At 38.2% G+C, this 27,919-nt stretch overlaps 1 protein-coding gene across 1 annotated transcript in view; it reads right to left on the reverse strand.

Annotated features, from left to right (window-relative positions):
* The window catches only part of WWOX (WW domain containing oxidoreductase), a 1,243,064-nt gene that overhangs the window by 838,739 nt on the left and 376,406 nt on the right, over nucleotides 1-27,919 (reverse strand). Inside the window, exon 6 of the mRNA XM_036750184.1 lies at nucleotides 22,471-22,559. Coding sequence (XP_036606079.1) covers nucleotides 22,471-22,559 — 89 coding nt within the window. The remainder of the gene's footprint in view (nucleotides 1-22,470; nucleotides 22,560-27,919) is intronic.

A 27,919-nucleotide genomic window follows, 5' to 3' on the forward strand; every position in this document is an offset into this window, starting at 1 on the left:
TCTCCCTTTTTTCTGCCATGTATGATATTAATGATCAATGGATCATCAAAGTTATCTGTTACTGCACCATTCTTTTTATGCTGTATGGCTGCTAGTCCTGGAATGTTGAAGTCTCTGAAGAGTTAAAACTACAGGTTACCTGAAGGACAAAGGAGAGGTACATAAAAAAACATAAGTAGACTACAACAAAATAATAAAGAACTGTAAGAAAAGGCATAGAGCATATATTCAGAAATATGTATAGTTGGAAAGGGAACTGGGCCAGTTACATAACAAGAACAAAAGATGACTAACTGATAGACATGCCAGGGTCCCCACTAATGTCAATGCAATGTCAAACGCTAGAAGAAGGCCACTAGCTGAGTAGGCGGACTTCTCAGGAAGCTTTCCAGGAAGGTATGAACGAAAGTCTTACAGAATAACAAGGCATGAAAGCATTTCAATCTTAACCACTGGAGAAGGCACTCATATCAATGAGATCACAAATCCATCAATGTATCAAAGAATAAGTAGAAAATAATGGTTTTGTGCCTGTTCTAGTTCAAAGACTACCTCAGCCACTGCATTATGTGAATATTGTGACCCACCTCACAGTTTAAGGTCTGATAATAGATGAATTTCTACATGTAGGAGTTAGACTTAGTCCCCAGTGTGGAACAGGATCCATCACTTACTGTCTACTGAAACTGAAAGAACAGCCCCCCATATGAGAAGATGCCTTTCCTAAGCAGAAGAAACATTTGCATTGAGTATGGGTCACTGTAATCCTTTTCGCTAGCATATTAAGAGATAATTTTCTCCTCAGTAGAGCCACACATAATAATATACATAATAAAATTTTACCAGGGTCTTCCCCTCATCTTTTATAATTTATTCCAAAAATACTTGCTGAGCAGTCTTTGCTACCCAATTCTTCAGAAATCTATCAAAAAATTATTAATACCTGAATTGTACAGACTACCCAAATTGAGATAACTAGTGCTTCTCAGGGCCTCTGAACATGCCATCCTTCTCTATCAGAACGTTGATGGCTGGTGTAGGCCCAGGGACTGAGAAGGCATGAAGAAGCATGCCTCTCATCAGGAAGCCCTTGAAAGGACCCTAGTAGACTTGAAATTCTCCATATTCACTATACATCAATGATCTGACAGGCTATGCAAATGTGTATATATACACATATACATACACACACATATATATGTACATATACATATATACACATATTTAGGGTTTTATGAGGGTTTATTGAAGAATAGTGAGTGTGTGTATACACACACTCACTATTCTTCAATAAATGGAATGGAATGTTAACAAGTTATGTGTTGGGGTATGCACATACCTTTTAGTGACTCAACAATGACATATACCATATAACTATCAATGTAGAGAGCATTTGTTACTAAATGTTGGAGAGTACATAGGACAAAATGATCGCCTCTCACATTGATAGAACTAGTCCCTTGAACTTGGGATTCAACGAACTGTTTCTTTCTTTCAGGAGGTGGCTTCCTTCCACTCATTCACTTTTCCATTTCCATGCACAATTTATGAAAGGGCCCTTTAGCTGTGCTTGACAAGAAGAGGTTTGAACTCTTCTCCCTTCTATCCATCCCCTAGCCCAGGAAAGTGGTGAATTTGAGATACGATCTGGGCTGCAGACCTTCTAGTTTTGGCAATATCATTTTTTTTTTAATGCAATTTATTTATTTAACATATTTGGTTTTCAGCATTGATTTTCACAACAGTTTGGATTACAAATTTTCTCCCCATTTCTGCCCTCCCCCCCCCACTCCAAGATGGCGTATATTCTGGTTGCCCTGTTCCCCAGTCAGCCCTCCCCTCTATCACCCCCCTCCCCTCTCATCCCCTTTTCCCTTCCTTTCTTGTAGGGCAAGATAAATTTCTACGCCCCATTGCCTGTGTATCTTATTTTTTAGTTGCATACAAAAAGTTTTTTTGTTTTTGAACATCTGATTTTAAAACTTTGAGTTCCAAATTCCCTTCCCTCTTCCCTTCCCACCCACCCTCCCTAAGAAGTTGAGCAATTCAACCTAGGCCACACATGTATTATTATGTATAACCCTTCCACAATATTCATGTTGTGAAAGGCTAACTACATTTTGCTCCTTCCCAACCCATCCCGCTTTATTGAATTTTCTTCCTTGACCCTGTCCCCTTTCCAAAGTGTTTGTTTTGATTACCTCCACCCCCATCTGCCCTCCACTCCATCATCCCCCTGCCTTTTATTTTTTTTTTTAATCTTCCTCCCTCTTCTTTCCTGTGGGGTAAGATACCCAACTGAGTATGTATGGTATTCCCCCTCAGGCCAAATCTGATGAGAGCAAGGTTCACTCATTCCCCCCTCACCTGCCCACTCCCCTCCTCTCCTAGAACTGCTTCCTCTTGCCACCTTTATGGGAGATAATCCACCCCATTCTATCTCTCCCTATCTCCCTCTCTCAGTAAGTTACTCTCTCATCCCTTAATTTCATTTTATTTCTTTTAGCTATCTTCCCTTCATCCTCAACTCACCCTGTGTCTGCTCTCTCTCTTTTACATATATATATACACATACATACACATACATACATATACACATAGATACATGCATACATACACATTCACTTATATATACATAAACATATATATATATATGCATATATATATATGCATATTCCCTTCAACTACCCTAATACTGAGGTCTCATGAATCATACTCATCATCTTTCCATGTAGGAATGTAAACAAAACAGTTCAACTTTAGTAAGTCCCTTGCAATTTCCGTTTCTTGATTACCTTTTCATGCTTCTCTTGATTCTTGTGTTTGAAAGTCAAATTTTCTATTCAGTTCTGGTCTTTTCACTGAGAAAGCTTGAAAGTCCTCCATTTTATTGAAAGTCCATATTTTGCCTTGGAACATGATACTTAGTTTTGCTGGGTAGGTGATTCTAGGTTTTAATCCTAGCTCCATTGACCTCCGGAATATCGCATTCCAAGCCCTTCGATCTCTTAATGTAGAAGCTGCCAGATCTTGGGTTATTCTGATTGGGTTTCCACAATATTCAAATTGTTTCTTTCTGGCTGCTTGCAGTATTTTCTCCTTGATCTGGGAGCTCTGGAATTTGGCAACAATATTCCTAGGAGATTTCTTTTTGGGATCTATTTGCGGAGGCGATCGATGGATTCTTTCAATTTCTATTTTGCCCTGTGGCTCTAGAATATCAGGGCAGTTCTCCTTGATAATTTCCTGAAAGATGGTATCTAGGCTCTTTTTTTGATCATGGCTTTCAGGTAGTCCAATAATTTTTAAATTATCTCTCCTGGATCTATTTTCCAGGTCAGTGGTTTTTCCAAGGAGATATTTCACATTGTCTTCCATTTTTTCATTCCTCTGGTTCTGTTTTATAATATCCTGATTTCTCATAAAGTCACTAGCTTCCACTTGCTCCAATCTAATTTTTAAAGTAGTATTTTCTTCAGTGGTCTTTTGGACCTCCTTTTCCATTTGGCTAATTCTGCCTTTCAAGGAATTCTTCTCCTCATTGGCTTTTTGGAGCTCTTTTGCCATTTGAGTTAGTCTATTTTGTAAGGTGTTGTTTTCTTCAGTGTATTTTTCAGTATTTTTTTGGGTCTCCTTTAGCGAGTCATTGACTTGTTTTTCATGGTTTTCTCGCATCCTTCTTATTTCTCTTCCCAATTTTTCCTCTACTTCTCTAACTTGCTTTTCCAAATCCTTTTTGAGTTCTTCTATGGTCTGGGGCCAGTTCATGTTTTTCTTGGAGGCTTTGGTTGTAGGCTCTATGACTTTGCTGTCTTCTTTAGGCTGTATGTTTTGGTCTTCTTTGTCACCAAAGAAAGAATCCAAAGTCTGAGACTGAATCTGGGCGCGTTTTCGCGTCCTGGCCATATTCCCAACCAACTAACTTGACCCTTGAGCTTTTCAGTGGGGTATGACTGCTTGTAGATTACAGAGTTCTATGTTCTACGTTTGGGGGGGAGGTGCCAGCTCTGTCAGAGCCGCACTCCTCCTTCCCCAAGGACCCCCAGTCCAGACTGGGCTCAGATCTTCGGCAGGCTGTGCACCCCTGCTGTGATCCGCCACTTAATTGCCCCCACCAGGTGGGCCTGGAGCCGGAAGTAACAACAGCTGTAGCTGCCCCACCTCCGCTGCCCCCGGGGCTGGAAGACGAACCGCGAACTCCTTCCACTCCCGCAGCTTTTCCCACTAATCTTCTCCGCAGTCTTTGGTGTTTGTGGGTCGAGGGGTCTGGTAACTGCTCACGTATTCAGGGCGCTAGGGCCCCCTCCGCCCGGCTTCTGGACTGGATCGTCCACGCCGCTCAGGCTGGGCTCTGCTCCACTCCGTTCCCAGCTCCCAGCTCCCAGCTCCGTGTGGAATAGAGCTCACCCAGAGACTATCCGGGCTGTCCTGGGCTGGAGCCCTGCTTCCCTCTGCTGTTCTGTGGGTTCTGCCGTTCTAGAATTGGTTCAGAGCCATTTTTATAGGTTTTTGGAGGGACTCGGGTACGGAGCTCACTCTAGTCCGTGCTTACCAGCCGCCATCTTGGCTCCGCCCCCTGGCAATATCATTTTAACATCCAAGAGTAAATGAGCTAAAATACTTGAGGGCTCCACAGACAAATGTGCCTTTGGTAGTAATTATACGTGTTTTTTTTTCCAACTTTAAAGGATCTGCAATTTCAGGGGATGGGGCGTTTCCTTCCACTAACACAGATTATAACACCTCAACATCTTACAAAATGGTTATTGTGAACATCTGTGGCCAGAAACATTCATTACTTGGCAGCCAATATAGTGGAGATGAGCCTTTACACAACAGAGCCAGGCTAGTCCTAGAATAACAACAGCGGCAGCAAAGTATTTATAGAGCGCTTTGGTTTTGTAACTGCTTGCAAATAATTTCATTTAATCCTGAGATACAGATGCTATTCATTTTTAGACTGGGAAGAAATGAGAGTCGGTAATTTGAAATGGATTTTTGTCTAGAAGTATTTGAATTTTCTTTACTTGCCATTTTCTGCAAGACTTAACTAAGCATGCTGGAACATAGATTTTATTACAGTTGATCTCCTATTCATTATGTCTCATGGGGATCATCTAATCTCTGTCACTGTGGCATCATACAGCCTGGTCAACATTAAGTCATTAATAAAGTGAAAGAGATCAATGCCCTTAGGAAATGGAGGCCATTTTAGTGGTCTGATCCACAGACTGGCAATACAAAGGACCATGGGGCAAGATTTGGGAAATTATACTGCACTCCTTCTAAGGTGAGAGTAAATTGTCCCTGACTAGTCTCAACCAGTGAAATGGAGAAAAAGGCACTAAAGAAGTCAACAATCCCATTACCACTCCCTAGGGGTAGGAAGAAGCCTGAATATCACTCCTGGACCTCCATACTAAACAGTTAAAGCAATGAGGATGACAACTTTATTCAGCAACTTGTATTCCACTGTAAGCCATGCACTTGCTAGCCACGTTCCTCAGTGGTCCCACAGGGTTATTGTAAAGGGATTTAGCAAAGCCTCCTTCATCTCTGTTACCCAGAGGGAAATACCTTATTCTGCCCCTGGGATCCAAAATGTTAATCATATTGGTTTGCTCAGGTGACTCCAAGGATGTTTATTTGGCCCTACCGACAGTAACCCAAACAGAGGTTATCATAACCATTCACTCAGTGGTTAGCCCTCTAAAAGCCCCATGGAAACCAGTGTGGCCCAATGAAGACACTGATGGGAGTAGAATTTTTTAGGGGATGCCTTAGACTTAGGTGGGGGCTGACTAGTATGGTAGTTTTGCCAGCACCTCCAAAAGCTAATAATCAATTGCCTCCTTATCAGTCCCACGTTCTCAGAAGCTATACCTGTAAGATAGTATCATCACTTTCCACCTGCTGGGGGAGGTACCTCCACTCACCATCCCCAGATCATCTACTTATAGCAACAGCCATATTTGACCATGGTGGCTACCCCAATGGCAATCTGCCTTTACTTGTTTGGTGATATTGTAAGGAAGGCCCATAACTAAAGCCTGACACTATTCCAGTGGGTCTCCCCCCAGAAAGCTGGACATAGGGTACTGTTGGCCAATGAGGAGCAGCATAGATCCAGTCTACCAAACTCATCTCTATTTAGGAATTTAGCCCTTTCCCTGCAGACCCCAATCAGGGAAGCAGATGCAATGTGAGTACATCTCTGGAAAGCTGTCAAAGTGCAATTCCCCATCTCAGCTACCTAAATAGAAGCAAAGTAGAGTCCCTGTCTAGAACCTCTGGCTAATTTAAGTGACTTTGAAAAACTAAGTCCTCTGTAACCACCCCATGGCCTACAAAGAGAAACTCCAGGTTGTATCTATCTATGCCTTCCTTCAATAACTATTGTATTTGTGACTCGTATTTTTAAAATTTCTCCTTATAACCTTTTTGCTTTTGTTGCTGTTTGTCTGTTTCTGAAAAGGGCTAATGACATCATGAGGTAATGTCTTGATTAAGGTGTAAAATGTATTTAAGTGAGGCAGATTTTCATATAGTCATCATCCTCATTCTCTCTTCGGAGTCACTAAAGTACAGTGGCAAGACAAAAATCAAAATGACTGGTGATGGCCCAGGATACAATGAATGACCTTAGTGTCTTTGATGTGTGACCAATCTCTTCATGGCCAGTAGAGCAAATTATTCTCATCTGCCCATTCCTCCAGAGGAAGTCTTCATATGCTTAAGGTAAACACTACCCTAATTTATGGGCTTGAAGCCTGCCATTTACCCTCAACTCAGGAATGAGTTTTCTCTGAGTTTCATTTTTAGACTGGGAAGAAATGAGGGTTGCCAGGGTGTGGCCACTGTTCTTGGAGCCAAAAAGGAGGATTGGATGGATCAGGTAGACACCATAGGTGGATGAGCAGCCCCGAAAAAGGGTAAGCAAGACCTCACACCAGAAGTGCTAGTCCTCCTTGAACACCCCATATACCCACCTCATAACCTACAAAGTTCCTTGGTGGTGAAAGTCCACCCATCCTTTGCAGAGACAGAAATAGGGCAAACCCAAATTTCTATTACTACTGAGGAAAGTTACATGTTCTCATCTTCCTTCCCATTCACATTTTCCCCCCTTATATCTCTGATCTCAATAGGCCTTAACACATTTTCCAGAAAAATCTCTGGGCCAGAGACAATACTTCCCAAGTACAACTTATTGATCCCCACTCCAAACAGCACTGCCCCCTTTTACTTGTGTTGTTACCAGGTACAAAAGCTGCCTCTGTATCTTTATGGCATGGTCCTTAAAACCCAACAGGTATGTTTCAAGTTATTTCACTTACCTTGCGCCAAAAATCTCACTTCCCTAGGACAGTTGTGAAGAACCAGAGGAATACTTAACTTGGCATTATCTTTATCCACATCTGCATCACCCTTATCCCAACTTTATCTATAATATGAGAATTAAACACAGCTTTAATCCAGTACTGTCTTTGACATCAAAATGTTGCAGGCCAGGCCTGGTTTGATGGTCTAAGTTTGAGACTGGAAAGGAATAAGCATCTCATAGATCATCTAACCAGTAACAAAATGAAGTTTCCTTAGCCATAGAAGGGGAAGGCTTTTAATAAGGATACTGATAGGATATTCAACGAAGATAACTTGTATTATTTTAATCCACCTGCCCATCTTCCTCCCCTCTTCCATCCCCAATGTGATCAGTAGGGTGTAGTCAAGAGGGGTACAGCAGTAGGACACCCACCAAGTCTGAGGATTACTGACTTCTTGGAGGCTGGCTGCTTTTATGTCCTTAGAGAACCAAGAGTCCGGGGTGAGTAATCACTTGAGCTTTAGTCTTTTTGGGTCTCAAAGATGTTTTTTTTTCTCAATTTCTCCTACACAACATTCCATCTCCCATTGATACGCCTTTGAACTGACTAACTGCGATAACTATAATGTACTTCCTCTTCCCCTTTCCCTCCAACAACCCCTTTCTTCCTTCAAGATTTAGTTTAATTAGAACTTTTACAAGAAGATTTTCCTAATCCCCCCAACTGCTAGTGCTTGCGCTATCAAACTCCTTGACATTTAAGTAGTTTATACTTGTGTGTAAGCATTCTTTTTATAATTACACTATATGTATATACATATAACTGTACAAACATATACTATATGTATATATGTATTGAATCTCATTAGAGATTTCTGTGAACAAGAATCGTTTCCTTCATCCATTGTATTTCTATTTCCAGTATCTAACATGGTACCTAGTACGGGAAAAGTACTCAATAAATATCTGTTGATTACTTGATGAGAGGATGATGGGACTACATATTGAGAGCTAGAAGACATTTAGTCTAACTCCCTTATTTTACAGATGAGGAAACTAAGGCTCAGAGAGGTTAAGTGACTTGCTCAGGGTCACACAGCTAGTGTCTAAGGTGGGATATGAGCACAGGTGTTCCTATTTTCATGACCAAAACCCTCTATCTAATATACTATGATATCTCTCACACCATTTAAGCAAAGTCAACATAGGGGGTAAAGTCCAAGAAAAAGTAGCATAGCCAACATGGTAGGGCCCTTTGAAATATTGTTCGAACTTCACTCTGCCACCTTTTAAGCTAGAACAGTCAGAATTAGCTTCAGTTCCCAAATCAACATGATGAGCCAGCTGATGCAAGTAATACTGCCTCACCTCTCATTATTCTGATTGGAATATCACTGTGGTAGAGTCACAAGCGAAGAGGACAACAAATGATAGTAACTAAGCCAATTAGGAATTATTTTTTGCTAATATTGACAGACATCCAATAAAGAAAACTTCTCAATATTTGGTGGGCTTTAACTGAAGAGAAAATACCTATTTCTTCACTATTGAGAAAAATGTGGTCTATACTGCACATTATAAAAATATCTTAATTTAGAAAGAAAAAGACCTGACAAAAAAAAAAAAACATTTCACCCATACTAACACGACCTTAGTAACAAGAAAAACACTAATATTTAGAGTGAAAAAAGCTGACATATGGCTTTTCAGTTTGCAAAAAGTTTATACGTGTGTATGTGTATGCACATATGTGTACCCAACATATACATGTATGTATGAACGTGTGGGTGTGTGGATGTATTTGTATGTATGTATGTATGTACGTATGGGCAGCTGGGGGCATAGTGGATAGGGTCCTGGGCCTGGAGTTGGGAAGACTTATCTTCCTGAGTTCAAATCTGGTCTCAGACACTTACCAGTCATGTGACCCTGGGCAAGCCACGTAACCCTGTTTGCTAAGAAACCCCCAAATAGGGTTACGAAGAGTTGGAAAACTGAACAACAACATATGTATGTATAGATATAGATATCATGTTATTTTCTTCTTACCTTCAGCCTACTATGTCTGAAGTATGAGAATCCTACAAGTTATACAAGGAATATTTTTATATTAATTGAATAAATGAAGAAAATATAGAGAAGTAACATGAAGTAACCCATCCAAAGTCATATAGTTACACGTTTCCACAACTCCAGGACCAGAATCCAGGCTCAATACTCTCTCTGCAAACATCCCTGATGTACGGTATTTTCTACACAGCGTATCTTCTAAATGGAAGCCATTCCCTCAAACTAACAGAAAATCCCTTCATCCGTCTTTACTAATTTAAACAGAAGGAAGTGCTCTCTCAGGCTGGCCTTGACTCCTGAGGCAGCAGTGGCCTTCCCTTGGCATCAATACTAACTGGATCCCACACCCAGCATGATGCACTACATTACTTACATACCTAACTATCCAGAGTAATTAGATACCCCATGACACTCTCAAAGAAGAATGGAAATTAACTGTGCATATGACATCAAGTAATTGCATCTGCCTATCCTTGAATGTCCCATTCAGATACAAATAGCAAAGAGGTTTGGTGTCTTGCATACTGATAGACAATGAATTGCATTTTGAATGACAGGTGGCTTTAATACAGTATTTTAAGTGGTTCTTTATTTAGCAACAAACATGAATGATATGTGTTATAGCTAAAGACATCAGCTATTGACTATATCTGGAAAAACAATAAGCAGAATCATTAACTAGGGTTCTATTTATATGTTGGCTTTGAAGGATATTTGAGGTAGCTCAGGAAATGCTACATAGCCTTTGACTTTAGTTGATGGCATTATGGTACAGAAGTGTGTGTTTTGGTTTACACCAAGGCAAATAGCAGTGTGGGACTTAGAAACCTGAAGGTCTGAGTTCAAATCCTGTCTCAAGCTCTTACCTGCTGTGCGATCCTGGGAAAATCATTTTGTTTCTCTTAGTCTCAGTTTCCTCATTCGTAAAACAGGGAAAGAATAATTCCTACCTCACAGAGTTATTGTGAAGATCAAATGAGATGAGATATATAAGTAGCATTTTAAGCCTTAAAACGCTATATAAACAATAGTTATCATCACTGTATAGACATTAATGCTTCTAGTTAACCCATGGTTTTATACAGTCCTATTGATAGTGTTATCATTGCAGCTAGCTAGCACTGTCATGCTTTGCTTTGCCGTTTGTGACTGCCTGCAATGTACTACAGATATGCCTGTACTCTGGAACTGTGCATAGGTTGGCCCAAAGGTGCTTAGATATGTCATTCTCACTCTTTGCAAGATAAAGCTCTGTGCAGTGCCAGGTCGATTGCATGTAATGTTAACGCACATTTGTTTTATTTGAGTTTCAGCAATACTATGGGTATGTAACTTGGACACCAGGTAAACTGCCCTAGCTGTTTTAAAGTTTTGATGTTTGTGTTTATGTTATATAGTTACAAGTTTCAAGCCTGTTGTATCTGAAAATTTGGCCTACAGAAGGAATATAAAGAGAGGGATAATTTGCATAATACTCTCCTCATTGTTGGAGAGGATAATGATTCTATCCCTTGTACTTTTGTAAGGGTGGGTAAGAAGAGCATGGGAAAAGAAAGATCTTCATTTTGCATCATGATTTGAGAGGGGACACACTTTTTTTCCAGGCTGTCTTTTAGGAAAAACCCAAAGAAAAAGATAATGGACATTGGAGGATAAATAATTAGTGGAAAGTCAGCTCCCCAACATATCCCTGACTTCTAGCTTTCTCCCTTACAGACAATTTCAGGAAATTTTCACTTGGGTGAGATCTGGGACATTATCTCTCTGTCGAGCTGAGATCTATCACTCCCAACGGGTAGACTCATTCCCTGTGTGTACTGTCTCACATATTTTAAACTCTACAAATTCTTTGATGTCAGTTGGAGATCTGCCAGGATAAATGGATTTATTCCCTATTCACTATTTGTAATGGTCTTTTGTGCAACTAGTATTTAGTGGTAAGTTCAGAGGATGCACCTTTTCCTCTTTAAGGAAGAGTAACCAAGAAAGTGTCTTTGAGCCTAAAACTGAAATCATATCCCCTAGATTAGCAATATTTAAAGACAAAGAACAATATAATTCTAGCCTGGTATGCCCTCTCTAAGAGCAAAGCAGGTAGCCACATGGCTTCTTCTGGGGCTCCTCTCCGGGAAGGCATGAAAGCATACTTGGAAGAGAGCAAGATAACATTCTAAAGATACCTATTCATATTCTCATGTGAGTTACATTTGGAGAACCCACATGGATATTGACATAATCCACACAGACCCCCCTGTAGCACACAAAAATGTTTTTGGAGCTGCAGTTTCTAATGTGAAATGAAAAATGTGTGATGTTGTAACATACTACTGAGATATTCAAATACATTTTCATTTAACCATGGGCAATAATGATTTCTGAGAGAAGTCAGCAGAATGAGAAGAGAAGACAAATATAGACAATAACTAGAACAAAATTCTAATAAATACATATATTAATTATTATTTTCTAAGAGAAGAGAAAATACAATTGAAATAATGAAATATTATCTATCAATAACTTCATTATATTTAAGCATGTTGTCAAGATAACTTATTCTAGACACATGATCTCATAGCAAACCATCAATACTGCTTATCTTGAGTGTCTCTTTTCCGTGCCCTCCCACAAATCTTCCACTGGGAGAGGGGAAAGGTTGATCCAACATTCTGAAGCCTTTCTTCACCTACACATTCTTTTGACATTTTGTGAATTCAATTGGATCACAGGAGTGTCCATCAGTTAATTCTCTTTTGCTATGAGAGTGCCACACCATTTTTTTCTCTTACTACCTGATGACATCCTTTATGCCATTTCCCTTATGTAAGTCTTCATTTATAACCCTCACACCTCCCAATTGCCCTTTGAGTAATTTGAATTGTAGGAGAAGGTGATTTTTCTATTAATTTATGACCATATTGCAACATTGGAAGAATATTTGTTTTAGATGAGTCTTTGTTTCAGTTATGTGGTTAGGATGAGAAATATTAAAAGAAAATTTGATTTTTTGAAAAAATCATGTCACTATGGAAACATGATTTTATAAGATCTGATATTTTCATGAATAAAATGTCTTCCTTTTTTCTTTGGGTGACATGGCTTGGTTGGATCAAGCTTCCTGCAAAATGATTTTCTTTTCCAACTATCTTCAACTTTATGAAGAATTATAGATAAAACTGAATTTTTAAATCCAGAAAAATAATAAAATGCATTTGGTGTAAGAAATGGTAGAGAAACTCATGGAGATAAAATGTTAAATATGAAGGAGAAGCAGCACTCTGATTTAGCTCAAAAATCCCATGTCATATCATCTGAGATTATAGCATAAAGCAGCAACCATCAAAATTACATACTAGTTGAAAGCATATATTAAGACAAAGAAGATTCAGAAATAACTTCAGTAGTATAGTGCACAATAAAATTGAAAACATAATTTACTTAGAACTCTCAATTTGAAAAGAACTACTAAAAAAACTGAAAAGCTGTTTGGCAGAAATTCGGTTTAGGCCAATTTCTTACACCATATAACACAATGAGTTAAGAATACATACAGAGGCTCAAGCATAAGAGGAAACATCAGAAGAGAATTCTATCAGGTACATTTTTGATATATATGTGATGCAAATGTACATGCATCACATATATAGCTGTATATATTGATATATCATATATAATTGCATAATTATATATGATGTATCAATATGCACAGCTATATTTAAGTTGAAAAATTTTAACCACACAAAGAAAAAATATCATAATGAAATATAAAACATAATTCCAATTAGTATTGAAAATGAAGTGACTTCCATCTCCTGGGGAGTTGTTCCAATTCACTAATATTAAGAAAACACTGCTCAAAACCACTTTGTGCTAGCAAAGACCTAGAAAAAAAACAAATGCCCATCGATTTGGGAATAGCTAAACTACTTGTGTTCCCTGAATCTAATGGAATATTATTGTGCAATAGAAATGAAGAAGGCAAAAAATTCAGAGAACCATTAGAAATCTTGTAATAAATTGAGATGGAACAAATTAAGCAGAACTAGGAAAGCAATATATGCAAAAACTGGCACAATGTAAATGGAAAGAACAAAACAATAAACATTTAAATGGAATGCTATGTAATAACAATGACCAAACTCATCCACTTCCTCTCCCAAAATATGAGAAAATGAATCTCCTTCCCTTTATTATAGGACTTGCAGGAATATGGTTGTGGAATGCTGAATATGATGTCAAACCCAGTAATATATTTGGTGGTTTTCCTGAAAATCCCATTTGTTTTTCAAAGCCATCCACAAGCAGACTTTTTTCTAATATTCTTATATGTCACTTTTACCCACATACTTTACAATCTTGTAATGCTGGTCTTCTTGCTACTTCTTGCACAAAACTCCCAATCACCTGACTCTATGGCTGTTCTCCTTGCCTGAAATGTTCTTACTCATCTCTGATTCCTCACGACCTTCAAGATTCAATTCAAATCCCACTTTCTGGGCATATCCAGTACTCCTCAAACTCCTTGCTAGGGACTTTCCTCAGAAATTACCTCCTCTTTACCCCAAACATATGTACACAAGTTGTTTTTATGTTATCTGGAGAAAGAGGGGAGGGGGGGGAGGGAAGGAGAGAAGGAAGGCAGGAAGGCAGGAATGGAGGGAGGGAGGGAGGGAGGGAGAGGTATTAAGAAAAGCACCAAGGAGGAGACGGTACATTAGAGCAAGAGAAAGATTCTGAAAGGCAGACATGAAAAAGTTACCTGTGCCAGTTATTAAGGATGGTCTGTGAAAATTCATGGAGATTGGTCATTGAAGAATAAGATCAAGAAACCTTTATTACTGAATACTTTGTTATGCTTACTGAAGTTTACAATCCAGCAAGATCAAAACACATTTGGGCTAATATGAAAATAGTTCTTGAATAGATTTTTAAGTATAATATAATTAAAAAACAAAATTCAGAAAAAATATAGAAAATGTTTTCTTTAAAATGTTATTTTTAAATATAGTTTCTAAGAATTCTCTAATTCTTGGAACTGAACTGTTTAATATTAAAAAATTATACTGGATAGGTGAAAATGAAAAAAATGAAAAAGGTTCCCATAAGATACACTGAAAAGAGCAACTGATTTGGAATTATGAGAGTCTATGAAAACCTGAGTAAGTCCCTTCCCTTCACTGGGCTTTAGGGGTTCCCTCCTCTATCAAAAGAGGGGAAGGCAAAATGATGCCTAAAATCCTTTCCAGCTTTAAGGCTTCTTATCATGCTACTGATATTATCAATAAATTTCATATATACTTAGTTTAGCTTAGATGATGAAACAAAGTGCTTTTAACAGTTCTGAAAAGCCCAGATGCTAAGTGAAAACAAAGCAGCATTCTTTCCTGTTCCACACATCATTGCCAATAAACATTTAGAATCAAAATCTCAAGCATAGTGTTTCTTAGTGATATATGAAGCATAGCATGATATAGCTTGGTTTTCTGAAGCTACATTTATATTCATTTTATGATGCTCAGAACCTTCTTGAAATGAGAATTTTCCAGCCAAATATGTAGATATGATTAAGAAGATGGATGCTGCAAAGAACAGGTACTATTTTTTTCTAAAAACTCCAAGACTTAGTTGAAGTGACTCTGAAGAGCCATTGCTTTCTATCCTTCCTCCAATGATCTGTGCAGTGCTCCAGGAGACTCAGGGTCTGGCTCCTGGCCAAGCTTGAAGATTAATAAAAATATATCATGAAAATCAGTTTGGTGAAGCCCTTCAATCTTACCACAGATTTCAGGCTTGGAGCTTTGCAGTAATATTAATACCATTTTACCAGGGATGCTCCAACCCACTGCCAACAACTATTAGTCTGATCACCGGTATTATCTGACTATCACTATCCAAACAGGAATAAAGTAGAATGGAGAAGGTAAAATACCTCTCACATCTATCCCCTCCTATTCATTTTCCAATTTTGTCACCCTGGTTTAGGCCCTTATCACCTCTCACTGAGACAATTATAACAGCCTTCCAACTGGCTTCCTCACCTCCAGGCTCTGCCTTGTTGAATACTCTCTCTGAGACCTTTCAAAATAATTTACCTAATGCAGACGTCTGTGAAGAAATGGTAGAATCAAGTCTTTCTTCTTTCTTTTTTTTTGGGGGGGGCAGTGGTTTAAACTAAGGATGAAAGAGATATAAGTGGGTTTATAGATAGCAGAGAAGCACTCAGGATGCAATAACAGAAAGATTAGTAAAAGTGGTGTTAATAATGGGGGAAATATGCTGGAGAATACAGGAATGGATGGGATCAAGGGTAGATCTAGAGAGTTTTGCCTTGGCAAGAATGAGGGTACCTCTTCACATAAGTTAGGAGTGAAAAAGGAAATAGTACAGGGTAGGGGGAGAGAAAGGGGGACATCATAGTGATGTGACATGACTAAGAGGCAAGAAGAGGGAGCTCCTGTCAAACAACCCCCATGTTTTCAGTGAAGTATGAGGCAAAGCCCTCAACTGAGAGGATGGAGGAAGGTGCTACCTATCATGAAATGCCTGAGGAAGGATGAAATGGTTTAGAACAAGCATTGTGATGAGTTAGTCTCCTCCATTTTATTCTATGCTACAACCAAACTGGATTGCGTTCTGCCATCCTGAACATACTTTACATACATGTTCTCCTTTTCCTTTGCCTTTAGCCATGTTGTTTCCTATATGTGGATTGTCCTTTTTCTTCTGTATTTAATCTCTTGAATTCCTATCCATCCTCTAAAGCCCAATCCAGATGCCAATGCCTACATGAATTCTTCTCTGATCTGTCTAGGCCAAATAATGATATTCCTTCAGAAATGTGACATGGTATTTTATTTTGCACTCATTAAATATATTAATGTAATACTGTGCACTGTAATTACCTGTGCAGGTGTCAGAATATATTCTACTCTAAGGTCTATGAAAGCAGAGAATGGTCTTATTTAAACTCCAATTTAATCCCACTGTGACAATCATCATGATGCCTAATAATACAATCAGATTAGGTAGCTTGGTGGCACAGTGAATACCACACTGGACCTGGAGTCAGGAAAACCTGAGTTCAAATCCAACCTCAGATGCTTACTAACTGATTCTGAGCAAGTCATCTCACCTCCGCTTGCCTCAGCTTCATCACCTGTAAAATGGGAATGATAACAGCACCTACCTTCCAAAGTTGTGGGGATCCAATGAGATATTTGTAAAGTGCTTAGCACAGTGCCTGGCGTATAATAAGTGTTATATAAATACCAGCTGTGATCGTCACCTTCATCAATTTATTATTATCACTATTACCCTCACATACTAGGAGCTTATTATTTTTTGAACAAATATTTATTACATCTAGCAGAATGGTAGTAGCCACATACTCCTTTATCCTATAAAGCCATAGAATCTGGGACAGGATGTTAGAACACACTAGCCCCTAGCGGACTCCCCATCAATGCCCAGCCCCCCGCCATATCAATACAAGAAGAAGAGCCCCAAAGAGGGGAAATTATTTGTCCCACGTTATACACATATTGTCACAGCTGAGACTTGAACCAAGCTTCCCTCATTAAAAGTTAAATCTTTCATTTTATAGGTGAGGAGAATGAATGCTAGAGAGACTGGAGACACTCAAGTGACTTAGTTAGAAAGAGAATGAACAGACTAGCTGAGAAGTATCAAGATCTTGTATCTAGTTCTTTTCACTCCACATCACATTGTCTCAGCCACAGTCATGGAACATAGGAGATGTCCCTTGCTGCTTCACTTTGATAGGGTTTTTTTAAATATTGAAAGTAAGTAAAGTGATATATCTATTAAAATGGAAGGCAGCCAGATGTTTTATAATTAGGCCACCTTCCAAGTCTTAAAGGGGCCAACTGTTGATTGCCAAAATATGGCAGGTAAATCATTTAATTCAAGTGACTATTGAAAATTAATTCAATTCACTACACATTTGTTTTCCTAAAGCCATGCTTGTTCACACTACCCATTTTAATATAACCTAAGATTTTAGCTAGAGCAATTTATTTTTCTAACTTTTTTTGATTCAGACTCAGGGAAGAATTTCTTTCAGGGAGAAAAAGAAAATCTGTAGCACTCATTCTCCTGCACATACATATCTTTTTTGAGGATGTAATTTTACTTAACATGACTTAGAGAAATATTGTGATAGAAAACATGCATTAGAATGCAATTTTCTTGTGAAATCTTGCCGTTGAGGTCTGGTATAAATATGTAAATGATTCCTTCATACTTATAAGTCTTTAGATTATATTTTAAACAGATTTTCATTGATACCTTTTGTTTTTGTTAGATTGTCAGGATATTCTCCTTTATATTTTTCCCTCCCTCTCCCAGAGAGCCACCCTATATAACAAAGATGTTTTTAAGCAAAAGAAGGAGAAAGAATTCTACAAAACAAATGAATACAATGAAAGAAATCTGAAATGATAACAATATTCCAAAAATGAATTCTAATATTAGTGAGTTTGCTGACAAAACATGTATAAATGAATTCTTCTCATATTCCATGGTGATACCTTGGAATATACTTGTGTATAAAATTTACTCAGAGAGACAAACAATACCAATTTAAAGACAATCTGCTCCATGCTGTTAGACTGTTAAGATAATTTTCAGATTCAAATCTTGCTGAATTTTAGAGGCAATATAATGCAGGGAACTGAAATTGGAGTCAAGGGTCATGAGGACAGTTCTTGCTTTGACCATCACAAGCTTGGAGGCCATGGATTTACACTCTCTGGAACTCAGTTTCTTAATACAAAAAGTAACCAGTACAGAACTGTTTTGAAGATTACCACTTTGTATTGAAGTCTGAGAGCAGCTAGATGGTTGCAATGGATAGAACACCAGACATGAAGGAAGGAAGACCTGAGTTCAAATACATCCTCAGACACTTAGTAGCTGTGTGACCCTGGGCAAGTCACTTAACCCTGTTTGCCTCAGTCTCCCCATCTGTAAAACAAGCTGGAGAATAAAATGGCAAATCTCTCCAATATCTTTGCCAAGAAAACCCCAAATAGGGTCACAAAGAGTCCTATATGACTGAAACAACAACAACAACATCAACACTGCTAAGTCTCCTTCCTTTTCACTTAATTTTTTTCCATAATTTTCCTCGGAACTCTTGACTTTCTGTTCCTCCAGATGAATATTCTTATTATATTTTGTATCTCAATAAAGCAATTTACTGGAAGCTTTCTTGGTATGATATGGGATAAGTAAATAAATTTAGACAGTATTGTCACTTTTTTAATATTAGCTCAGCCTACCCATGAGCAATGGATAGTTCTGTAATCATTTAATTGTCTTTATTTCTGTAAATAGTATTTTATAGATGCAGACACATATTTCCTGTGCATGTTTTAGCAAGGGAACTTGAAAGTATTTTATACTTTCTAATTATTTTAAAGGAAATATCTTTATCTCTTTCTCCTGGATTTTGTTGGAAATAAAAAAAAATTCTGATGGTGTATGCAATTTTACTTTTTATCTTGCAAAACTGATTAACTTTTTAATGGCTTTCATTAATTTTTAGTTGACTTTCTGGGGTGCTCTAAGTAAATAATTTCTAGGGTTTTCTAAGTAAATAAAAAGGGGATAATTTTGTTTCCTCTTTGCATGTGCTTATTCTTTCAATTTCATTTTTTGACTTGTTGCTTTAGTTAACATTTCTAGCACTATACAAAAGAGTAGTGATGATTGATGATATATACCTCTTTTTTTTTTACCCCTGATCTTATTGGAAAGGACTCTAACGTATTCTCATCACATATAATGCTGACTATAGGTTTTAGATAGATCCTACTTATAATATGGAAAGGTCTTTTTACTCCTACATTTTATAATGTTTTTCTTTTAAAGGGGATGGCTATCTTGTCAAAAGTTCTTCTTTGGCTATCAATATAATCATAAGATTTTTGTTGTTGTTAATATGGTCAGTTATGTTTATAGTTTTCCAAATACTGAACCTTCACTCCTGGTAAAAGTCAAACCGAGTCTTACTGTATCATCTTTTTTAATATCATATTGCCATAGCCACCTTGCATTAATTCTAACTTTCTGCAACATTATTAGGGATATAAAAGAAAACTAGAAATGCAAATGCATTTGAGCAATTAGAACTGACAGCAAGATAATAAAGTACTTATATCCTCCTGGGGGATAACAAAGAATTTTCCCTTTAGAATTCAAGAGTCAAAGAATGAGAAAAGAAATTCAGGGTCTAACTGAGGTTTTAATTTGTTTCCAGAGTTGCAGCAAGGATAAAAAAATTAATATTTCTAAGGCACTTTTTTGTTGTTGTCATTAAATTGTTTCAGTCATGTCTGACTCTTTGTGACCCTATATGGGTATTTTTTGGCAAAAATACTAGAGTAATTCACAATCTCCTTCTCCAGCTCATTTTACAGATGAGGAAACTGAGTTAAACAAGGTTAAGTGATTTGCCCAGGATCGTAAGTGTCTGAGGCCAGATTTGGACTCAGGTCTTCCTGACTTTGAGCCCAGCACTCTATCCACTGCACCACCCAGCTCCCTTTACAAAATGCAAATCTCTATGTAAATGCTAGGAATTATTATTATGACTAGTCTACTACTAGTTGTACGGGTTTTGGAGACATTATAAATGGATAAATATTATTATTTATCTGACTTCAGATAAAGGTCAGATCAAATAAAAAATTAATGAGTCAGTGAACATTTATTAACAGCTACTATGTGTCAGGCATTGTGCTAAGTAGAATGGGGGATACAAAAAAAGGGAAAATGTAATCCCCATTCCCAAAGAGTTCACAGTCTAATAGAGAAGATAATATATAAACAATTATGTAAAAAAAAGATACAGGTAGGATAAATAAGAGATAAATAATAGAAGGAAAGCACTAGCATTAAAGGGAATCGGGAAAAATCTTGTAGAAGGAAAGATTTTACTTAGCTAGGAAATTCAGGAGGCCTACATGAGGAGGAGAGAATTCCAGGCATGGGGGACAGCCAGTGAAAATGCAGAATTGGGAAATAGAATGTCTTTTACAAGAAAAAGCAGGATTGCAAAGTACACAGAATTTGGGAGACAGAAGAAGAAGCTACACATTAAAACCAATTTAAAGCCTCATCCAACTCTTATTTCACCAAAATAGCTAGAATTTGTATAGGACTTTAAGGTTTGCAAAGCATTTTATAAGTATTTTATTTTATCCTCACAACAATGCTAGGAGGTAGGTACTACTGGTCATATGGCCAGTAAATGTGTCAAACTGGATTTGAACTCAGATCTTCTCAAATCTAAGTTCATCACTCTGTGCACTATAGTGCCACCTACCTATGCAGTCTTTAAATCTGAGCAGCTGAAAGTTAAATCCACGTATTGGGAGCAATAAACCAGTTCTACTGTACTATAGTTAGTACAGTACTACCTACTATCAAATTAAAAATCAAAAGCTCAATGTATGAAAAGAGACTTGACCTGAGTTTTTGTGAGGACCCAGACCCTATCACTGTGTGACCTCGTATAAATGATTTAACCTCTTTGGGCCATGATTTAAGGTGTCAAATTTGATAGTCCTCAACTCTCTTTTCAGTAATTTGTTTTTATGACAATTTGCATTTTTCTCCCTGCTGTTTGGGTTTACTCATGCCCAGTTCCTACAGATAACTGAGTGCTGACTCCTCAAGTATTTGGTAGGCAACCTGGAACTTGGAGCACCTATCTGGGTTTAAATCCTGTCTCTGATAATTACTCCTTCTGTAACCTCAGCCACATTGCTTAAACTTCCTGGGTATCAGAAATGAGAAAGTGAAACTGTAAAAAAGAGGAAGTAAAACTACATAGCCTTTGGAATCCCTTGTAATTCTAGACCTTAAATGCTATAATCCTACAATTCATCTAATTAAATCATCTACTTGTAAAACAATTCTTTCTGAATCCAAAAGGCCTCAGATTTCCCAGCCAAGGGGGTTTCCTCAATGGAGGCAGACCACCCAACTCCCATACTCCTATAATCACAAAAACCTAAAATTAGCACTAGACCAACTATGATCAAGAAATCCATTGATAAACTAAAATTCATGACTTTTTCTGCCACATAAATGCACAAGAAATTAGCCAGCATACCAGGAGTAATAGGAAAGGGGGCTGGCCACCAGCAAAGACAGCAGAAGCCTAGCTTCGCAAAGTGATGAGAGATATGCAAAGACACATGTATCATGTAAAGCTCTTGTGTCAAGATGCAGAAAGAGTAGAAAATACCTGAAAAAGATTCGGGGAAGTCAGAAATCACCAGAGAGGTGAGAAAACTCTAGGGTGGGAACTTTGGAAGACCTAAGGAAAAGAAGGAATCTGTGTGGTATGGCACTACTTATGCTAATCCCAAAGGCTCTAAGGTCCCTAACACCTAACACTGTCCTGAGATGGCAGAGATGAGTCTGAAGACACAATGTGCAGAGACTCAAAGATCCAATAAGGCCTAACCCCCAAAAGTAGAGGTCTGTGCAGGAAACCAGGTGACTGAGGGCAAGAACAAGCAGGGCCAATGACCCCAACCAAAAGTATGATCATGGGCGGAGTCTGTTCCTGGCAAAAAGTCCCAGTCTAGAAATTAATGCTGGAGAACTGAGTAAATGAAAGATAATACTTTTGAGTATAAAAAAGTTACTACATAGATATCTAGAGATTCCCCAAAATGAGAAGTGAATAACAACTACAAGCAGAGACTCAAAGCATAAATTTTCAACATACACCCCATGAATGCCTAAAAGAAGTAATGCAACAGATTTTTTAAAAGAAATAAAACTGGAAAAAAAAAAGAATTTGAGGGAGAAAAAAAAGATTAGAAGAGAAAGTGGTAAACTTTACCTAAGTAAAGTACCTAAAAAATAGAAGAAACCAGAGAAAAATCAATGAGTCTGTAAGACAGTAAGAAATATTAAAACAAAATCAAAAGATTAAAAAAAAACTAAATCCAAAAGGCCACATGCCCTTGATGAACAATGAATAATGATATTACAATGATGAGGAATGCTGATCTGTAATCCTTTCTCAACATACTCACATGTTCTTAGACTTGAACACTTCAGCAAAGTTCTGCACACTTCGGAGAGAAGCAAGGTCTAAGGTCATGGCTTCTACCTTGGCTTTGTGCTAGAATAAAAAGAAAAATAAAAAATGATAAATATCAGCAAATTTAGTTCACAAGATCACATGACAGTAAGTGTGTTATGAAACATGTCTGAATTCCCTTGTTGAATATTAGAGACTCAGAGTGAGTATAAATCACAAAAATGAATGGAAGAGTATAGCATTTACTGCCAAATGCTGTATTCAGAAACTACAGCTCTGCTAAACACATATGCTGGATGGTGTACAACTTCATTAAATGCAATGAATTGACATAAGACAGTTTTTAGGCATTTCAGTTGTTTTCCATCGTCCTAGGAACTAAAATGTATGATGACAAAAACAGGCAACGTGAAAAGGTAAGTAAGCCTGACTTATTCAATGTGTTTAAGTGGATAGAGGGGTTGAGGGCAGAAAAGGTGGAAACAGTCTCTATTTCTGTCACTTAGCACTGTGTCACCACCATTTCATCCTCACCAAGGAAAGGAAATGCCTCAAGAGAGCCTGACCAGGTGCACAATACTTTGTCTAGATAGGATTTAGTCTGTCAACACAAACACGTCTTAGTGAAAATGTAATTGACTCAGGTCTCTCACCCAGTCTATTTTGCAACCTACAGGAAGAGGAGTGGAGGGTTTCTAGAGACACCGGTTATCCTTGGGAAACTAATAATTTGTCCCCTGTATTTTCATCTACTAAAGAGCTAAGTCATAGATCCATCTTTATTTTTCTTTTGAACTTAACAAATATCTATAAACACAAATATTTCATTACACAGAAAAAAGATAGTGTATTAGAAACTGTGAACTTGTTATATACAATCAGTTTTTAAATAATTTTTATATATACATGTGTATGTATGTATCATAAGTATATAAATAATATAATGGGGCATCTATAATGGCAAAGTGAACGAAGCACCAGGCCTGGAGTCAGGAAGATCTGAGTCAAAAGTCTGCCTTGGACACTTCGTAGCTGTGTGACCCTGGGCAAGTCACTTAACCCTCTTCGCTTCAGTTTCCTCATCTGTAAAATGAGCTGGAGAAATAAATGGCAAGCCAGTCTAGTATCTTTGCCAAGAAAACGCCAAAGGAGGTCACAGAGTCAGACAAGACTGAACAACAACAAAAATTTAACAAGATAGTTGTAAGATTACTCTGCATCACTTTTGGCACTTTTTTCCTATGCATTTAAAGATTTTTCGATACTCTCTTTTGCATATCTATCATTATTCACTAACATTCTCCCCATCCCCCATTCAAAGAGAACACTTCGGTGATAAAAAAACTTATGCACGTATGTGTATATATATGTATGTTACATGCTCACAACTCATTATGAACTTCATGAAAACCCTTTGGAGAAAGAAAGAACATCAAGATCCTATGTATTCAGAGTTATGAGTTGCCTTAGAGTTGTGTATGTATCTTACCTGTGTGCCTCGCTCACTCCCTCTCTCTCTTGTACTCTCTGTTTTTTTTAATCTCTCCCTTTCCATATAGAGATAGATAGCTAACTAGATAGACAGCCATATATGTATACATAAAGAATTTCACCATATATACATATATATGTATATGTGTGTGCATGTAGGTAATAGTCAACTAGGCTGCACACACGCACACACACACAAATAGCCTAGTTGGTGGGATACTAATGTATGTGTATATATGTGTATGTATATACAGTACAGAATGTGTGTACACACACACACACACACACACACACATAGAGAAAGAGATGCACAGAAACATACATTCACACATATCTAAGCCAAATAAAGCAGGACATTGATCATGGATGAGATTCTAATCTATACTTCTTGTCCATATACTCTCTTCCAGGAGGTAAGAGGTGTGTTTTGGCCTCAGTCTTCTGAAGTTACTTTGATTGGTGCTTTGATTAGAATTAAGTCTTTCAAAGCAGTATCAAGATACTCCTTTACTATATTTGGCCTTTTTGAAACCAAAGGAGGTGGTCTCAGCAACCATGAGGGTTGATAGACTCTGAATGCTATCTTAATGGTACTGTCTTAGATTGCTCCCCAAAAAGTAAGTGGTAACAGCTGTCCCCTGCTCCCAGGTTAGTAGCAAATGCCTCTTCACCAGGGAATGATTTTTCAGCAGTAAAAGTCTAAATCACAATAGAGTGGCTAAGTTAGCCTTGACTCAAGTGGTGGTGTTATGAATATAACAAGAGAACAGCCTTTGAGCCCAGTCTTCATAAGGATGTACAGAGTGCCTAAGATGCAATCCCCACATGAAGCAAATATAGACATCTAATTACCACATGATGAAGTGGAATCATTTTGATCTGCTGCACAGTCAGAGCTGGAGTCATTCAAAAGGCACCAGTTAAGCAGTACCTGGTTGGATCATGTTTGGTCTTTCTCTTTCCTGCCCAATGGCACTCCAGTTACAGAAGAAAACAATGATGTAAGGGGAGAGGCCTCATGCCCGTCCCACTGGAAGCCAATATATGGCCTGTGGATAGAGGCTCAAGTTCTTTGCCTTGGCATTTGTTCTTTCATTTTAAGTGAAGGAGACTGAAGGGTACAACCTTCTGAAAGGTCAGGAGAACTATAATCACGACTCATGATGAGCTTCATGAAAACTCTGTGGGCAAAGAAGGAACATCAGGGCCCTACATTTTCAGAGCTGTGAATTGCCTTGGTGCCGTGTGTGTATATATATATATGTATATATATACATATATACATATATATATATGCACATACACCTTATGCGAGCACCTCACTCACTATTGTTATACTTCAAGTTCACGCTCATTGTTCCCCTCTCCTGGACTCTGTGTATATTTGTGGGTGATGTTGCCCTTCTTGTAAGGGGAAATGCTTCCTAACCACTGTTCTTGCTATGCCAATTAAGTAAATGCCTTTGCCAAAGAACTGAGTCTACGAGCTGATTGTTAAGGGGAAACATACAGGTGGCAGCTCATGAGCTAGTTTTTAGGAGGAGAGCTACCCACAGGGCTACCCACAGAACCATGGCAGGAAGGTAAGGTTGGTATAACAGCCACATGTGGTGTCTCATCTAGGATAAAACTGGGTGCTTCACATTTGTGGGGACCTCTGTAGATAAATATGGGTCCTCAGGCTGTACTAACAAAGTGTAAGTTCCATCAGCTTGCACTCTAAGATGGAATTTTTTTTTGAGTATGATAGTGGGGGAAAAAAGCCTATGTCTCATTTCCAGAAAGTACCCTAAGAACAGAGAAGCTCAGCACTAGGAGACTGACCACTTAATGATGAACTATTTTGGCCATAGCAACCTATGAAACAGAGTAACATACAGAATAGCCTTCAGGACTACTTGGCCCCTTTCTGCTTCTCCAGTGACAATACCTTAGAGCTGGGAAAGATGTCTGTGGGGATTGGTTGAGAGGAAGAGGGTGCTAAGAATCACTTAGTGTATAAACAAAGTGGATGCTCACCAATTGGGAACTGGCTGAACAAATGAGCATGGATGTATTAGAATATCTCTGTGCTCTAAGCATGAAAAACTTAAATGATTTAAAGTGAAAGAGGGAGAGACAAGACAACAATATTAACAAATATTAAAACAATATAAGGGGAATGATCAGCAACCACAAACAATCAAAAATGAATGCTATGAAATTATAAACTTGGCCCAAAGAACAGAGATGAGAAAACACCTCTCTCACCATTGCTTTGCAGAGCTGGTGGGAAGGGGAAAATGGGGGAGTGGTCCACGGGTATAGAACACTGCATATATCATCAGAATTTTTAGAGGAACTGATTAGCTTTACCGATATTTTTCTCCCTTGTTTTTTTTAAACAAAAGTCTTTGTTCCATGGGATGAATCTCTGGGGGAGAGAGGAGAATTGATGCCTCCTAGTTGAAACAGTACCTGAATAGGAGTCCTCTCTACAGTATTTCTAACAAGAGGTAATATAATCTTTGCTTTAAGACCTCCAGAGATAGGCAAAGAATCCATTACTTCCAAAAGCAAAATATTGCATTTTTGGAAAACTTTAATAGTTAGGAAGCTTTTCCTTCCACCAAGCCTTAATTTAGAGTAAAAAAAAAAGACCCACACACTTCTACCATTTGTGACTGGTTCTGTCACCTCAGGAAAAAAAAATACAATCTTTTTTCCATATGATAGACCTTAACATACCTGAAGAGAGCCACCATGTCCCTCTAAGTATTCTCTTCTGTAGACTAGGCATCTCTAGTCCCTTCCATAGGCTTTCTTACGGAATAAACTTGGGGCCTTTCATAACAGGTTGTTTTCCCCAGGATGCCCACTTAACATATTGATGCCCTTGTTAAACATGGTGCTTAGAACTGACTATAATAGTCCAGATGTGGTCAGTTCACAGCAGAATAAAGTGGAACTGCCACCTCCTTATTCGTAAAAGCTGGTCCTCTTTTAATGAAGCCCAATATTGCATTAGCTTCTTGAATACTAGATCACATTGTTGACTCAGTTTGAGATTGCAGTCCACCAAAACACCCACATATTTTTTCAGGTGAATTACCATCTGTCATAAATCCCTAATTTTTTACTGGTTAAGTTGATTTTCTGAACCCAAGTGTAATTAGATCCAATTTTGTAGCCTGTCAGGTTCTTTTTGAATACTCATTCTGTTATCCAATGTGTATCCCTCCTAGCTTGTGTGATCTGTAAACCAGTAGGACTTGACATCTGAATGGCAATGAGAAGGGAGAAAAAGGAATGAGACAAAGATAAATCTAAAGCTCTAAACATGGAACAATGTGTGATTGATAATGGTAGAAATAGTCAAATAAGGTGGAAGAGATTTGGGGGAAAAGACAGCTCATTTTGGACATGCTGAATTTGAAGTGCTTATGGGACAGTGAGGTAGAAATAACCTGTAGGCACTGGAAGATAAAGGCTTGGAGTTCAGGAGACAGGTTAATCACCTACAGAGATATGCAGAGATAGAAATGATCTGGATAGAATTCATGGGAATGAGTGGGAGTGACAAGGGAAAATATATACAGAGAAAAGAGGGCTGAGGACAGGCTATGGCTGATTAAATATTTAGAGAGAAATGATTAGGGATTAGAGTGCTGTGGCAAAAGGAAAGATCACACCCTCCAGGTAGGAGATGGGAAAGACCTGGGAAGGAAGCCTGATCTAGTAAGAAGGAGGGAACAGACAAAAATTAAGTACTGGCCAATCAACTCCAATCCACACACCACCCTATGATGTTACAGTGTGAGCCTGCAATATATCTGGGTATATCAAGAAAGAATTCATGGAGGACCTCTTACTTAAGTCAAGCCTTAGATTAAGGTAATGGTTGCATCAAGTCAAGACTGGATAAAGGAGAAGAAATTAGAGAAAACCAACAATCCATTCCAGGGCTAAAG

The sequence above is a fragment of the Trichosurus vulpecula genome, chromosome 3 (genome assembly GCF_011100635.1).
Source record: "Trichosurus vulpecula isolate mTriVul1 chromosome 3, mTriVul1.pri, whole genome shotgun sequence".
Taxonomy (NCBI): Eukaryota; Metazoa; Chordata; class Mammalia; order Diprotodontia; family Phalangeridae; genus Trichosurus; species Trichosurus vulpecula.